Below are 15,832 nucleotides of genomic sequence, written 5' to 3' on the forward strand. Positions count from 1 at the left end.
GGAACCTCAATGTTGTCCATAGTGAAGTGCAGTGCCTTAGCTGCAGTCATTAATGTTCAGTGCACCTCTGGAATGTCCTGACAGGACGCTTCTGGGTCAGGTATATGGCTCCTATTTCCTATGGGTGCCTGTTGACACCACCTTGTATCCCCGAGAAGAGGAGGCATTTAGTGTAAGTGCTGTAGTTGTCTTGCAACTTACCATTGAAGCTGAGTACATATTCTGGGAGACACAAGCTGGACCTGGCTTTCCATTGCATGCTAGAGTCAGCATTGTACTAAAAATGTTGGTGGACTCTTCCATCCTTTGATGCGGCTTCTCTCTGACAAACCTACCTGCTGTCCCTGTGTCTCTCTCTGTGCATTTTGACAAAGTAATTAACGGCTGACGCTGTCAGATCATCTTCATGCCTGGACTGAGCAGGTGCCTGATCTCCAGCAGTCTTCTGAGTTTAAGAGAGCCAAGATCTTTTTTTCTGGACGAGGTGTAGTGATATGTCAGTTGATGTGTACATCAGATTGTACTCCTGAGTCTAACCTATAAAAAGAATACCCACTGAGTTGAATGTCTGAGGTGGAGGAGGTTGCATGTGAAAGGCTTGTTGGTGCATCCTCTGAGGATTCAGTGGCTCAGGTGGAGGCGACCTCCAGAGAGGTCTTGTTCTGGCTTCTTCCTGGTGGAGGTTTGCTGGGTGCCTCTAGTTCCTGTATAAGTGAAGAGGCATTTAGTTGTTTAAGAGGGATCAAAGCTTTTTTGGATCGAGAATGTGGTATTACTGGTGTAACCCATTACCTACCAGTGAGAGTCATAGAGATGTACAGCCTGGAAACAGACCCTACTGACCAGATATCCTAACCTAATCTAGTCCCATTTGCAGGCACTTGGCCCATAGCCCTCTGAACCCTTCCTATTCATATACTGATCCAGATGCTTTTTAGATGTTGCAATTGTACCAGCCTCCACCACTTCCTCTGGCAGCTTATTCCACATATGCACCACCCTCTGCGTGAAAAAGTGGCACATAAGGTCTCTTTTAAATCTTTCCCCTCTCACCCTAAACCTATGCCTTCTAGTTCTGGACTCCCCCACCCCAGGAAAAAGACCTTGTCTGTTTATCCCATCCATGCCCCTCATGATGTTATAAACCTCTATGTCACCCCTCAGCCTCCAACACTCCAGGGAAAACAGTCCCAGCCTATTCACCTCTCTGTGTAGTTCAAATCCTCCAACACTGGCAACATCCTTGTAAACCTTTTCTGATCCCTTTCAAGTCTCACAACATCGTTCCTCTAGGAGGGAGACCAGAATTGAACACAATATTCCAAAAGTGGCCTAAGCATTGCGAATGGGACAGTGGTGCAGCACAGCATAATGAAGCTTCCTAGGTTGGTTGGTGATTGAGGTCTCCCTATCTCCAAAAGGGATGCCTGCAAAAGACATTTAGTACAACGGAAGTGGATGGAAGTACAGTTCGTGATAATACAGGTACAGGAGAGATGATGAGTTGTCCCCAGTATGTCTGAATGACACAAGGAAGGTTTTAGTAGTTTCAGACATGTAGTTTAGTAGTTTGGGGGATGCTGTGTGCATACAATGCATGGTTGGGGGATGCAGTAGTAAGAGCTGCAGTCCACAAGCCATGATGCAAAGGCATGTGAAGTAGCAGAGTTAGAGTGAGTGATGGCCCTATGAATGTGAGGGCACTGTGAATGTGAGGCGGCACAGAGATAATGGTGGCACTTACCATTGTAGAACACAGAAGATCATTGACCTTCTTCCTACATTACTGTGCATTCCTTTCAACCCAGAACACAGTACTGACCCAGACTGCCATCTGGGCCCAGGGTAGTTTGGTCAAGTGACTTGGCCTCTGAACAAAACCATACAGTCTCTCTGTGCCACTGCAGACATGGCATCATGAATCTCAGTTGATTTTAACCGAATAGGCAAATTCAACCCAATGTCTCTGTGCTGACTCTCCTTACTGTCCTGCTGTCTTTTTGTAGCCATGTAACTTCCTGTTTGTTGCATTTATCTAATTTTCTGTTAAAAGTTACAAAGGTCTTTGCATCACTGTCTCCCTGTGGAAAATGGTTTATGGTTCAACAGTCTGCTGGCTTTCCTTAACATCTATGATATTTTAAATTGACAATTTATCATGACTAACCAGCACCAGAGAAAGCATTAGGATGTACAACTGGGAATAGTACACAAGTAACAATAAGCTGTTACCGTTACTGTAATTGTGATTACATTGAAGGTTTAAAAAAAAACCTTCTAAAACACTTCATAAAGGCAAAACTTGACAATTAACCAGCACTGGAACAATATGATAGAAGGTGATTTAAGTTTGATCAGTCAAGTAAGTTTTGAAAAGATGGTTAAAGAAGGCAACAGCAGAGCTTGAGGTGTTTAAGAATACTGTTCCAGAGTCCAGACCAAATAACTGGATATTCATCTAACAAAGGTGAAGCAGAGAAAGCAGAAGACCCAGAGTTGGAAGACACAGTATAGAAACAGAGGTAGGCCATTCAGCCCCTCAAACTTGCTCCACCATTCAATAAGCTCAGGGCTGAACTGTACCTTAATTCTATTTGCCCAGTATCACTCCTTATTCTTTGATATCCCAACCTAACTGCTGTGTTTTGACTTAGTCCTGAAAGTTTATATTGTCCTAGCATCTACAGATCTTTGGGAGAGAGAATTCAGATTTCCATTAAATTGTGCGGGAAAATGTGCTTTTGTGAGTAGATACGGGAAGGGTGAGGCTGTGAAGGGACTTGACCACAAGGTGTCCCGAAGGGAATGGTCCTTGTGAAAGGCTGGCAAGGGAGTGGAGGGGACTGTGTATCTGATGGTGGTGAAGGAAATGGCAGCTTCTGGGTATGGATGCTGGTGGGTTGTGTCACAAAGCTAGCCGTTTTTTCCTAAAATCTGTTTCTTGGCTCAAGGATGCTCCGCCCTTGAGTTTTTTCAGAGGGGTAATAAAAGAGGCCAGGCTACGATCAGACTGGTTTGGTACAGAGATGAAAAGGATTTTGAGAGGCCTTTTGTTTATATGTAAGCAGATGAGACTTCAAGCCAAAGTGGTCATGTTTTAGAAGTGACCTGTAGAAAGAAAGGGGAGTGGTCAGCTCTCTAGCTGAGCAGTTTAGTTCAGTCCAGAACTGGTTGGGAGTTCAACAGTGAGCTGTGTGGAAACTCTCTCTTCTGCCATTCTAACTTCAACCTGTAAGCATCTGACTCTTTTTTGTACTGTGTTTTAAAGGGGTTTTGCTTATTGGGACTGTTGTGTATATTCGGAACAGCATAATTAAGCCTTGTTTGGATAGACTGAGTTCTGTAGGGGTTCTTTATTCTGTTCTTCGTGTTTCATTATGTAATTTTGTGAACAAAGTTTTGTCTATTTTAAACCTGGCAGTCAACCTTGCTAACTTAATCCGGGTAATTTTCAATGTGCACTTACCAAAACAAATTACAAAGTTAAGGTCTGGGCTGCCAGCTTAAGAATGTTTTGAATGTTCTGGTCGAGTGCATAACAGTTGGTAGATGAGGACAAAGGGAAACCTATCGCTGTTGGTTGGGTTTGGAGGGGGGGGGGGGGGGGGGGGGGACATAATCAGAACAAATGCACCAGAGACAGAGGAACTTGGAGAACGGAATTGAGTCTTTACGGTTAATTCTCTGCTCACAATGTGGTCTTCTCTACATCGGAGAGGAAAAGAGTAGACTGGATGACTGCTTCGCAGAACACTTATGTTCAATTTGCAAGAAAAAGACCCTGAACTTCCAGTTCCCTGCCACTTCAACACACCACCCTGTTTCCTGGCCAACATCTGTCTCAGGCTTGCTGCAGTGCTCCAATGAAGCTCAGTGCAAGCTGGAAGAACACCATCTCATTTTCTTCTTCGGAATCTTGCAGCCTTCTGGACTCAATATTGGATTCAGCAACTTTAGGGTTTGAGCTCTCCTATGTCCCTACCCCAAGCCCTACACACCAGACCTTGTTATCCCATAGTCCGCTATTACACACAACTCATTATTAGCCAATAACAGTCCCCATTAATAGCTATTTACCCTCCTAGATAGATTGTTATCCACTCCTTTGTCTATCCAACTGTTCTTGTCTCTCTTTGGGCTCTACCCCACCTATCACTTACTGTTTACACCCTACCCCCTGCATTTAAACCAACATTTTCCTAGCTACCATCAGCTCCGAGGAAGGGTCACTTGACCTGAAACATTAACTCTGATTTCTCTCCACAGATGCCGCCAGATCTGCTGAGCTTTTCCAGCAATTTCTGTTTTTGTCTTTGATTTATAGCATCCAGAATTCTTTTGGTTCTTATTGAAAAAGTTAAAACTTGTAGGAGGGATAAACCTTCAATCTAACAAAATCTAACAACAATGGCAACTTTTTTAGACCACATAGCGCACAGATTTATTTTGGCAGGAAAAACAGACAGGAATTAATAACTGGAATTAATCTGCCTTACCTATGCTTGCCTCCTGGCTTACTTATAACATCTAAAATAAAATTGCTAATATCTCTGAATTATACTTGCTTTAATACATTAACTTTCTTGTCACTTAGTTTTTGTTAGTTCTGTGAAGCATTTTCAATTCTGATCACCGCAGCAATCAACAAAACACACAGAACTTTGTCCAGTGTACTACAAGCCGGCAAAGGGGAAAAGCTGCAATGAGAAAAGATTACAGAAGGGGACCATAAACAATTGCAAAATACCAAGCAGCACACTTTTTCAAAATATGCCAGGGATAGCAAAATGGGAGGATATGTTGGTGAATGGTTAAAAATTAATTTTAAAAAGAATTACTCAATGAGTACTAAGTATTTGGAATAACCTGTCGAAAAGAATGGTCAAGAGAAAAACAATAGATGTTCTTAAAGTGCTACAACAGAGACATACAGCACAGATGGAAGCCATTCAGCCCTTAATGTCAACGCTGACTCTTTGAATGTCCCACACTTCTGAGAAAACAGTTATGGTATGGAAGGTGAATTTCCTAGGTTTTATTTTTACTTACTATTACATCATTTGTTTATAATTCACAGGGAGTTTCACTCAGACGTTGCTAAAAGGAAACACACATTTAAAGCTTTTCACCTTGCATATATCAGGACTAGGATGTATGAAAACAGGCTAGAAAGAAGGGAACAGAAACAGAAATTACTGGGAAAACTCAGCAGGTTTGGCAGTATCTATACAGAGAAAGCAGAGATAACTTTTCAAGTCGGGTGAACCTTCTTCAAATCTAGTTCTGACAAAGGTCACTGAGAAGGGGCACCAGGCCTGAAATGCTAACTTTTCTCGACCTGAGACACCACGTTCAAGGAACTATGTACCTGCACCCCTAAGTCTCCCCATTTGCCCCCAGGGCCCTAACCTTAAGTTTTTAAGTCCTGTCCTGGTTTGTCTTACCAAATGCAACACCCCGCATTTATCTAAATTAAACTCAGTCCTCAGCCCATTGGATCAGCTGATCAAGGTCCTGTTGTAATCTTAGATAACCTTCTTCACTGTCCACCATACCATGAATTTTGGTGTCACTTGCAAACTTATTAAGCATGCCTCCTTCATGGTCATCCAAATCATTTATATCCATGGCGAACAACAGTGGACGGTGTCAATGGATTGGTAATCCCCGGATATAAACTCGTAGTTTGTAGACTGGGTTCAAATCCTACCATGTCAATTGAGAAATTTCAATTCAATAAAAATCAGGGATAAAAAGCTAACCTAATAGCAACTATGTAACCACTGTCACTTTTCATTAAACTCATCTTGTTCACTAGTTTTCTTTAGGGTAGGAAATCTGTAATCCTTACCCAGTCTGGTCGACATGTGACTCCAGTCCCACAACATGGTTGCCCTTTTTCTGTTGAATTCAGAAGCTTAGGGGATGATCTTATCAAAGTCTTCAAGATATTAACAGGAAAAACAGGATAGATTAGGATAAGCTATTTTCACTAGTTGGGAATTCTAGAATTAGACATCACAGTCTAAAGACTGTAGGGCCAGACTGTTCAGGAGAGATGTTAGGAAGCACTTCTACACACAAAAATATGGATGATGTATGGAACGCTCTTCCACAAAAGGCAGTAGATAGTGAATCAGTTGTTCGTTTTAAATCTGAGATAAATAAAGTATTGTTAAGCAAAAGGTATGAAGGTATATGTGCCAAATATCAGTCATGATCATCGAATGTTGGGACAGGCTCAAGAGGTTGAATGGCCTACTCCTGTTTATTACCACTATGCTGGGTCAAAATCCTGGAATTCCCTATTTATAGCACATGGACTGCAGCAAAGGTTGAAGGTAGCTCATTTCCCCCCACCACTTCATCAAGGGCAACTAGGGACAGGCAATAAATTCTGGACTCAGCTATAAAAGTCATATGCCTTGAGTAAATAAAAAGAAATCCCATAATCTCTTACGAAGAAATAAATCTTTATTGTGCGCCTTGAGAAAATATTCATGGAAATAAAATCTCCTGCATGTTCATTTGATTTGTCCTATTGATGTGTGACAGGTGGTGCAAAGTACATCAAATATTAATGCAAGGCTTTTCTCATGAAGTTAAATATGCTGGAAGGAGTTGAAGTTTGCCAGCTTTCTCACATCAGGACTAGGACACAAGAAAGAAATCTGAGAAAAGGGACAGCAATTTATACAGCAGGAGGGTGCTGGTTTGTTGAGCTATTGTTTCTATGGAGATACAGAAGTAACAGATAACTAGCAATCTTTCTTCCCACAACAGGCAAGTACACTCTGGTCAGGGTGTGGCAGAATATTAGATAATATTTAATTTACAATCATATGTCAGAGTAACCTACCCAAGAATTGGATTGTGAAACATTCTCAACACTAACCTCTGTTTTTGAGCTGAGATTTTATTTGTGCGTAGCTTTTAGTGATTTGTTCCAAACTGGTGACATCCAGTTGCAGCACCATAAGTCTGTTTGAGCCACTTGTCTTTAAATCCTTAGCACCAGGTCCATCTAAATACAGAACTCCAGCAAAAACAGTGAAGCCCAGTTTATCGAGGTATTTGGCCAGGGCAAATCCAAATCCAGAATCGCATCCTGTTTAGTGATAGAAGAAAAAGGTAACAATTTCTACAGGAAGCTTATAAATGTAGACCTCTTCCTGTCAGAAATCTGTCAGTAGTGAAAGAAACATCAACTAACTAAAAGAGAAAAATTATTAAGAAATATTGTTAAGTAAAAAGAAAACTTGTTTTCATACAAAACTTTTAATGAGTAGACATTTCAAAGTGTTTTACAGCTAATTGTGTGCTTCTGAAATCCATAAGACCATAGACATAGGAGTGGAAGTAAGGCCATTCGGCCCATCGTGTCCACTCTGCCATTTAATCATAATTGGTGGGCATTTCAAATTTGCTTACCCGCACTTTCCCCACAGTCCTTAATTCCTTGCGAGATCAAGAATTTGCCAATGTCTGCCTTGAAGACATTTAACTTCCCGGCCTCCTCTGTGCTCCGTGGCAATGAATTCCATAGGCCCACCACTCTCTGGCTGAAGAAATGTCTCCTCATTTGCGTTCTAAATTGACTCCCTCTAATTTTAAGGCTGTGCCCACGGGTCCTAGTCTCTCCGCCTAACAAAAACAACTTCCCAGTGTCCACCCTTTCTAAGCCATGCATTATCTTGTAAGTCTTGTATTCCAACCCTCTTGAGTTAAATGACAACATTACACTTGCTTTCTTAATCACGGATTCAACCTACAAGTTAACCTTTAGAGAATCCTGGATAGCACTCCCAGATCTCTTGTGCTTCGGCTTTATGAATTTCCTCAACATTTAGAAAATAGTCCAGGCCTATATTGTTTTTTTCAAAGTGCAAGACCTCACATTTGCTCACATTAAATTTCATTAGTTGTCTCCTGCGCCACTCTCCTAAACTGTCCAAATCTTCCTGCAGCCTCCCCACCTCCTCAGTACTACCTGCCTATCCACCTAACTTCGTAACGTCGGCGAACTTCACCAGAATGCTTCCAGTCCCTTCATCCAGATCATTAATATATAAAAAGTGAACAGCTGTGGCCCCAAAACTGAACCCGGCAGGACACCACTTGTCACTAGCTGCCATTCAGAAAAAGAAGCTTTTATCCCAACTCTCTGCCTTCTGTCAGACAGCTAAACCTCAATTAATGCCAGTATCTTACCTTGAACACCATAAGCCCTTACCTTACTTGGCAGCCTCCCGTGAGATACCTTATGAAAGGCCTTTTGGAAGTCTAGATAGATAACATCCACTGGGTTTCCCTGGTCTAACCTACTTGTTACCTCTTCAAAAAATTCTAACAGGTTTGTCAGGTACAAATCTCCTTAGTAAATCCATGCTGACTTGTTCTAATCCAACCCTGCACTTCTAAGAATTTAGAAATCTCATCCTTAACAGTGGATTTTACCAACAACCGAGGTTAGGCTAATCGGCCTATAATTTTCCATCTTTTGTCTTGATCCTATCTTGAACAAGGGGGTTACAACAGCAATTTTCCAATCATCTGGGACCCTCCCTGGCTCCAGTGTCTTTTGGAAGATCACAACCAATGCCTCCACTATTTCCTCACCCACCTCCCTCAGAACTCTAGGATGTAGCCCATCTGGGCCAGGAGATTTATCAATTTTTGTACCTTTTAGCTTTTTTCGCACTTGCTCTTTTGTAATGGCTACCATACTGAACTCTGCCCCATGACTCTCCTTAATTGTTGGGATATTAGTCATGTCTTCCACTGTGAAGACTGACACAAAGTATTTATTAAGTTCTTCAGCTATTTCCTTATCTCCCATCACGAGCCTTCCAGCATCAATTTGGAGTGGTCCTACTTTTGCCTCTCGTTTGTTTCTTATGTATTGAAACATTTACTATCATTTCTAATATTACTGGCTTGCCTAGCTTCATATTTGATCCTCTTCTTCCTTATTTCTCTATGTTATCCCTGTTTGTTTTTGTAGCCTTCCCAATCTTCTGATTTCCCAGTGCTCTTGGCCACTTTATAGGCTCTCTCTTTTTCTTTGATACATTTCCTGATTTCCTTTGTCAGCCATGGCTCCCTTTATGGTTTTTTTTTTGCCTCAGTGGTTCCTCAATTCCACCCACAGACTCCAGTTACTGTTATGATGTGGAAAACATAGCATTTAATATTTGCACAGCAAACTCTCACAAACAGTTATGTCACAATGACAATGTGTGTTTTGTGCTGTTAATAGTAATAATAATGGATAAATATTGGCTCAGTGATGGCAGCCTATTATCTGGTCAGGCAATGATCATGCTGTGTTAAGCATTACCTAGTTGGGCTCAGGAGCCCCCCCTCTATTTTAGAAGTCTCTGCTACACGTATTATAGAGGAAGGCAGTGGGCTGAGAAGGTGCGGATTTGCTGCCTTCTCCTTTCTCTAGGCTGTCTTTACAGTTCAGAGAAAGTGAGGACTGCACGTGCTAGAAATCAGAGTCGAAAAGGCAGATTGCTGGCAAGGTGGATATGCGAAGCATCACAATGTCAATGCCAGGGCATCGAGTGTAACTCCAATGTTCTTCTTTGAAACAATGCCATGGCATCTAGGGCAGAGTTAAGTATAACATTGGCATGATTTACTTTGCTTGTGCCAAAAAAAATTAATACGGATTATTATAAAGGTAAATATGAAGGCTCTGCCCCAAAATCCCTAATTCCTCATCACAACAAACAATATTAACTCTCAGGAATAGTTGCTGATACTTAACTAAGTTAGGGGCCATGCTTGGGGTGCAGTGTTACCATACATTGATTGCTCCTCCTTGCCCCACAGAGATACCTTAAAGTTTACCTTTTAGTCCCTTTATTCTTCATCAAGTAGTTTTAATGAGCAGACACACTGGTGAGATGTTGTTAAAATGCTACCAGCATCACCCAATCAGGTACTAACTTAGTCAATCTGATGGATCGGTCTAATAAAGGATCCCACCTTAATCAGATGATTGTCTCAAAAAAGTTAAAGCACCCGCACATGGCTGCGGACAGTGAGTTTTATAAGTGGTTTTAATTATGCAATCACCCTGTTAAAATTAGATTAGCATCACCACCACAGCAAATTATGGAGCAAGTGTATGAAAATTCACTAATAATAGGGTCATTAGTTTAAGATTTAACAGAGACATTGTGACTTCCTAAGAGTACTTCAACAATTTTCATGTGCAATTTATACCAGAGATGCACTTTGTAAAATATAAAAGCAGCATTGTTATGCATTTTCCTCAATATTCACTCAAACAGGGAGTCACACAAATGTTATAAAATGGGTGATTTTGAATTGATTACCCATTATGTATCGCACCAGGTAAACTTTCTATTTACTTCAAACTAAATTGCCCTCTTGTCGTGAGACACTTTTTTTTCTTATGCTCATTTTTAAGTGGTAATTTTGCACTATGAGGAGAAATTTCAGAATTTGATTATCTGATTATTTTTACAACACACTCACAAAAAGGGAGGCAGTGGTAAGATGGAATAATAGAGGTATACAAAATGGGAACACACCCTTCAGTCCAACTCGTCCACACCAAGCAGACATCCCAAATAACTCTAGTCTCTTTTGCCAGCACTTGGCCCATATCCCTCTAAACCCCTCCCACTCATATTCTCATCCAGATGCCTTTTAACTGTTGTAATTGTGCCAGTCTCCACCACTTCTTCTGGCAGCTCATTCCATACATGCATCACCCTCTGCATGAAAAAGTTGCCCGTTAAGTCTCTTTTAAATCTTTCTCCTCTCAGCTTAAACTTATGCCCTCTCGTTCTGGACACCCCCACCCCAGGGAAAAGACCTTGTCTATTTACTATATCCATGCCCCTCACGATTTTATAAGCCTCTATAAGGTCACCACTCAGCCTCCGCCACTCCAAGCAAAAATCGACCCAGCCTATCCAGCCTCTCCCTATCGCTCAAACCTCCAACCCTGGCAACATCCTTGCAATGTTTCAGAAAAGATTTACAAGTTTCACAATGTTATGAGCCAGGCCAAGAACCCTAAAAACATTTTAGGATCCTAACTTTGCTGGCTGTTTGAAGCAGGTGCAAGGTGGATATTCCAGGAGTGATGCAGCTGGCCCAACCACATAGTTTTAAACAAAACAGAATTTCTTTACAAGATTACTGAATGAAACACAAAGAGAACAGAATGTAGAATAACTTAACCTATCCAAAAACCCAACAGATTATTCCAACTTAATGCTGCTGCTCCAAATTCCTGCAATAATCGCTGTAAACACCCCTTGGCAAAAAAGGTAAAAAATCAAACACAGGGGCTTACAGGCGAGATGTCAGAGAGAGGGAGGATCACGTTGGACCTGCTTCTTTTTGGTCCAACAGCTTCACAACTGACTGCTTGCTAAAACCAAACCAGAGAAAAGCTGAGCTGGGAGAACTGTACAGTTTTTCATTGTACAATTGCTTCTTTAAAAACTTGAAAGCCTTTTGCCTGAGGAAGTATCTGTTAGCCATAGCCAAATTGGCCCTAAAACCCTTCACACTTCGATCTCCATGAGTCCGTGTTTATGACCCTCTAAAACCAAGGTCAACACAACCTTGTTAAAGGAGCAGTACCATCACAACATCTTTCCAATAGCAGGCAGACCAGAATTGCATGCAGTATTCCAATATTGGCCTAGCCAATGTTCTGTACAGCCATAGCATGACCTCCCAACTCCTATACTCAATGCACTGACCAATAAAGGCAAACACACCAAACACCTTCATTATCCTATCTACCTGCTACTCCACTTTCAAGACTTATGAACCTGCACTCCAAGGTCTGTTTGTTCAGCAACACTCCCCAGGACCTTACCATGTTCAACTTTAGGATTAAAAATGCATCACAGGTGAGGTATCCATTAACCGAGCATCAAAAATCAAAAAGACCGTAAAACCAAAAGATCATTTTGGAAGCAGACCCAATCGAACCTGAAAATAAAACCCAGGGATATATGGTGTTCAGCCATTTTGGTAAAAAGAACTTTGCATTTAGATTCATTTGGGCCAAGTGAAGCTTTTATTTTTGCAAAGGGTTGAATACAGTTTGTTGAGAAGTCTGCTTGGGTTAAGCAATTTATTTCCAAAAAGGGCCTAAATGGTGAATGCAAAACAGTGAAGCCTGGAAAGCTACAAAATGGAGGATAAAATCATTATGATCTGGTTTACATATCGCCACAAAGAGAAGATTAAACTCCAACTACTGAAATTGACAAAGAGGCTCAACTATAGTCGTAAAACAAAACATGGAGAACAATCAGAAACTGTTGCAGAGTCTCATACTGGTGTAAATACCCAACCTGAGTCAACTCCACAGAAATAGACACGAGTAAGGTTTCTTCTTTGACTCTTTTTTTCTTTCTGAGCACAATATTGTTGCACAGTTGGATTCAAATTCTCAGCGGAGAAAGTGAGGTCTGCAGATGCTGGAGATCAGAACTGAAAATGTGTTGCTGGAAAAGCGCAGCAGGTCAGGCAGCATCCAGGGAACAGGAGAATCGACGTTTCGGGCATAAGTCCTTCCTGAAGAAGGGCTTATGCCCGAAACGTCGATTCTCCTGTTCCCTGGATGCTGCCTGACCTGCTGCGCTTTTCCAGCAACACATTTTCAGTTCAAATTCTCAGCCTCCACCCAATGTGCAGCTGTTTGAAATTGTGGGTCTTCTGTTCTTGACCAGCATCAAAAAAACAGTGCTCTCTTTCATGGATCCAAAAACTGAAAATATCCTTAATCGAAACCCAAGGTTTTCAGGTAAAGGATTCCCAATCTGGATTTATAGAATATCAGTTGCTGTTGCATTACACAATTGCATTCCTTTTCGAACATGAACATAGAAAATTGCAACACAAAACAGGTCCTTCGGCCCTTGATGTTGTGCCGACCTGTGGAACCAATCTGGAGCCTATCAATCCTACACTATTCCATTTTCATCCATATGTTTATCCATTGACCATTTAAATGCCCTTAAGGTTGGTGAATCTACTACTATTGCAGGCAGGGCATTCCACACCCCTACTACTCTCTGAGTAAAGAAACTATCTCTGACATCTATATCTATCACCCCTCCTATATCTATCACCCCTCAATTTAAAGCTATGTCCCCTCGTGTTAGCCATCAACAGAAAAAAGGATCTCACTGTCCACCGGATCTCACCCTCTGATTATCTTATATGTCTTAATTAAGTCGCCTCTCAACCTCCTTCTCTCAAATGAAAACAGCCTCAAGTCCCTCAGCCTTTCCTTGTAAGACCTTCCCTCCATACCAGGTAAGATCCTAGTAAATCTCCTCTGAACCCTTTCCAAAGCTTCCATGTCCTTCCTATAATGTGGTGACCAGAACTGTCTGCAATGCTCCAAGTGTGGCTGCAGCAGAGTTTTGTACAGCTCCAACATGACCTCATGGTTCCATAACTCAATCCCTCTACCAATAAAAGCTAACACATGGTATGCCTTCTTAACAACCCTATCAACCTGGGTGGCAACTTTTAGGGATCAATGTATATGGACACAGATCTCTCTGCTCATCTACACTACCAAGAATCTTACCAATAGCCTAATACTCTGTATTCCTGTTGCTCCTTCCAAAGTGAATCACCTCACACATTTCCGCATTAAGCTCCATTTGCCACCTCTCATGCCAGCTCTGCAGCTTATCTATGTCCCTCTGTAACCTACAACATCCTTCATCATTATCCACAACTCCACCGACTTTAGTGTCATCTGCAAATTTACGAACCCATCCTTCTACGCCCTCATCCAGGTCATTTATAAAAATGACAAACAACGGTGGCCCCAAAACAGATCCTTGCAGTACATCACTAGTAACTGAACTCATGGATGAGCATTTCCCATGAACCACTACTCACTGTCTTCTTTCAGCTAGCCAATGTCTGATCCAAACCACTAAAGCACCCTCAATGCCATGCCTCCGTATTTTGTGCAATAACCTACCATGGGGAACCTTATCAAATGCCTTAATGAAATCCACATACACCACATCAACTGCTTTACGCTTATCCACCTGTTTGGTCACCTTCTCAAAGAACTCAATAAGGTTTGTGAGGCACAATCTACCCTTCACAAAACCGTGTTCAATATCCCTAATCAAATTATTCCTTTCTAGATGATAATAAATCCTCTCTCTTATAACCTTTCTCAACACTTTACCCACAACCGAGGTAAGGCTCACTGGTCTATAATTTCCAGGGTTTCTCTACTCCACTTCTTGAACAAGGGGACAACATTTGCTACCCTCCAGTCTCCTAGCACTATTCCTGTTGACAATAACAGCATAAAGATCAAAGCCAAACGCTTTGCAGTCTCCTCCCTGGCTTTCCAGAGGATCCTAGGATAAATCCCATTCGGCCCAGGGGACGTACAGATTTTCACACTTTTCAGAATTGTTAACACCTCCTCCTTATGAACCTCAATCCCATCTAGTCTAGTAGCCTGTATCTCCGTATTCTCCTCGACAACATTGTCTTTTTCCAGTGTGAAGACCGACAAAAAAATATTCATTTAGTGCTTCTCGTATTTCCCGAGACTCCACACACAGCTTCACACTGCTATCCTTGATTGGCCCTAATCTTACTCTAGTCATTCTTTTATTCCTGATAAGTCTATAGAAAGCTTTTGGGTTTTCCTTGACCCTATCTGTCAACAACTTCTCAAGTCCTTCCTGGCTCTTAGCTCTCTATTTAGGTCTTTCCTGGCTAACCTGTAACTCTCAAGTGCCCTAACTGAGCCTCCATGTCTCATTCTAACATCAGCCGCTTTCTTCCTCTTGACAACAGATTCAACGTCTTTATTAAACCACGGCTCCCTCGCTCGACCACTTCCTCCCTGCCTGACAGGTACATACTTATCAAGGACATGCTGTAGCTGTTCCTTTAATAAGCTCCACATTTCAATTGTGCCCATCCCTTGCAGTTGCCTTCCCATTCCTATGCATCCTAAATCTTGCCTAATCGCATCATAATTGCCTTTCTCTCAGCGATAACTCTTGCCCTGCAATAAATACCTATCCCTTTCCAAAGCCAAAGTAAACTTAACCAAAAATTGTGGTCACTATCACTGAAGTGCTCGCCTACCTCCAAATCTAACACCTGGCCGGGTTCATTAGCCAGTACCAAATCCAATGTAGCCTCGCCTCTTGTTGGCCTATGAACTGTGCCAGGAAACCTTCCTGCATACATTGGACAAAAACTGACCCATCTAAAGTACTCAAACTATGGTATTTCCAGTCAATATTTCGAAAGTTAAAAGGACACAAAACAGCTACCCTATTACTTTCATTCCTATCTGGAATAATCTTTGCTATCCTTTCCTCTACATCTCGGAAATATTCAGAGGCCTATAGAAAACTCCCAACAGGGTGACCTCTCCTTTCCTGTTTTTAATCTCAGCCCATACTACCTCAGTAGAAGAGTCCTCATCAAACATCTTTTCTGCCACCATAATACTATTCTTGACTAACAATGCCACACCTCCCCCTCTTTTACTACCTTCCCTTACTGAAACATCTAAATCCCGGAACCTGCAACAACCATTCCTGTCCCTGCTCTATCCATGTCTCCGAAATGGCCACAATATCAAAGTCCCAACCCATGCTGCAAGTGCACCCACCTTATTCTGGATGCTCCTGGGATAGCCAAGCTTTATTTAAACAAAGTGGCCACACTTGTTTGACAATGATATTACTAATTTTTTTAAAGCATGCTAAAATTGCCTTATTTTTACAACAATATAAGTTAAGACTATTTCAATGTTTAG

The 15,832-nt window shown here is 41.7% G+C and overlaps 1 protein-coding gene across 1 annotated transcript in view; it reads right to left on the minus strand.

The window, feature by feature from the left end:
* Positions 1 to 15,832, minus strand: part of hsd17b2 (hydroxysteroid (17-beta) dehydrogenase 2) — a 38,321-nt gene that overhangs the window by 6,597 nt on the left and 15,892 nt on the right. The window contains exon 2 of the mRNA XM_043706656.1: positions 6,896 to 7,108. Within this exon, the coding sequence (XP_043562591.1) occupies positions 6,896 to 7,108 (213 nt within the window). The remainder of the gene's footprint in view (positions 1 to 6,895; positions 7,109 to 15,832) is intronic.

This window comes from Chiloscyllium plagiosum, chromosome 17, assembly GCF_004010195.1.
Source record: "Chiloscyllium plagiosum isolate BGI_BamShark_2017 chromosome 17, ASM401019v2, whole genome shotgun sequence".
In the NCBI taxonomy this organism is placed as follows: Eukaryota; Metazoa; Chordata; class Chondrichthyes; order Orectolobiformes; family Hemiscylliidae; genus Chiloscyllium; species Chiloscyllium plagiosum.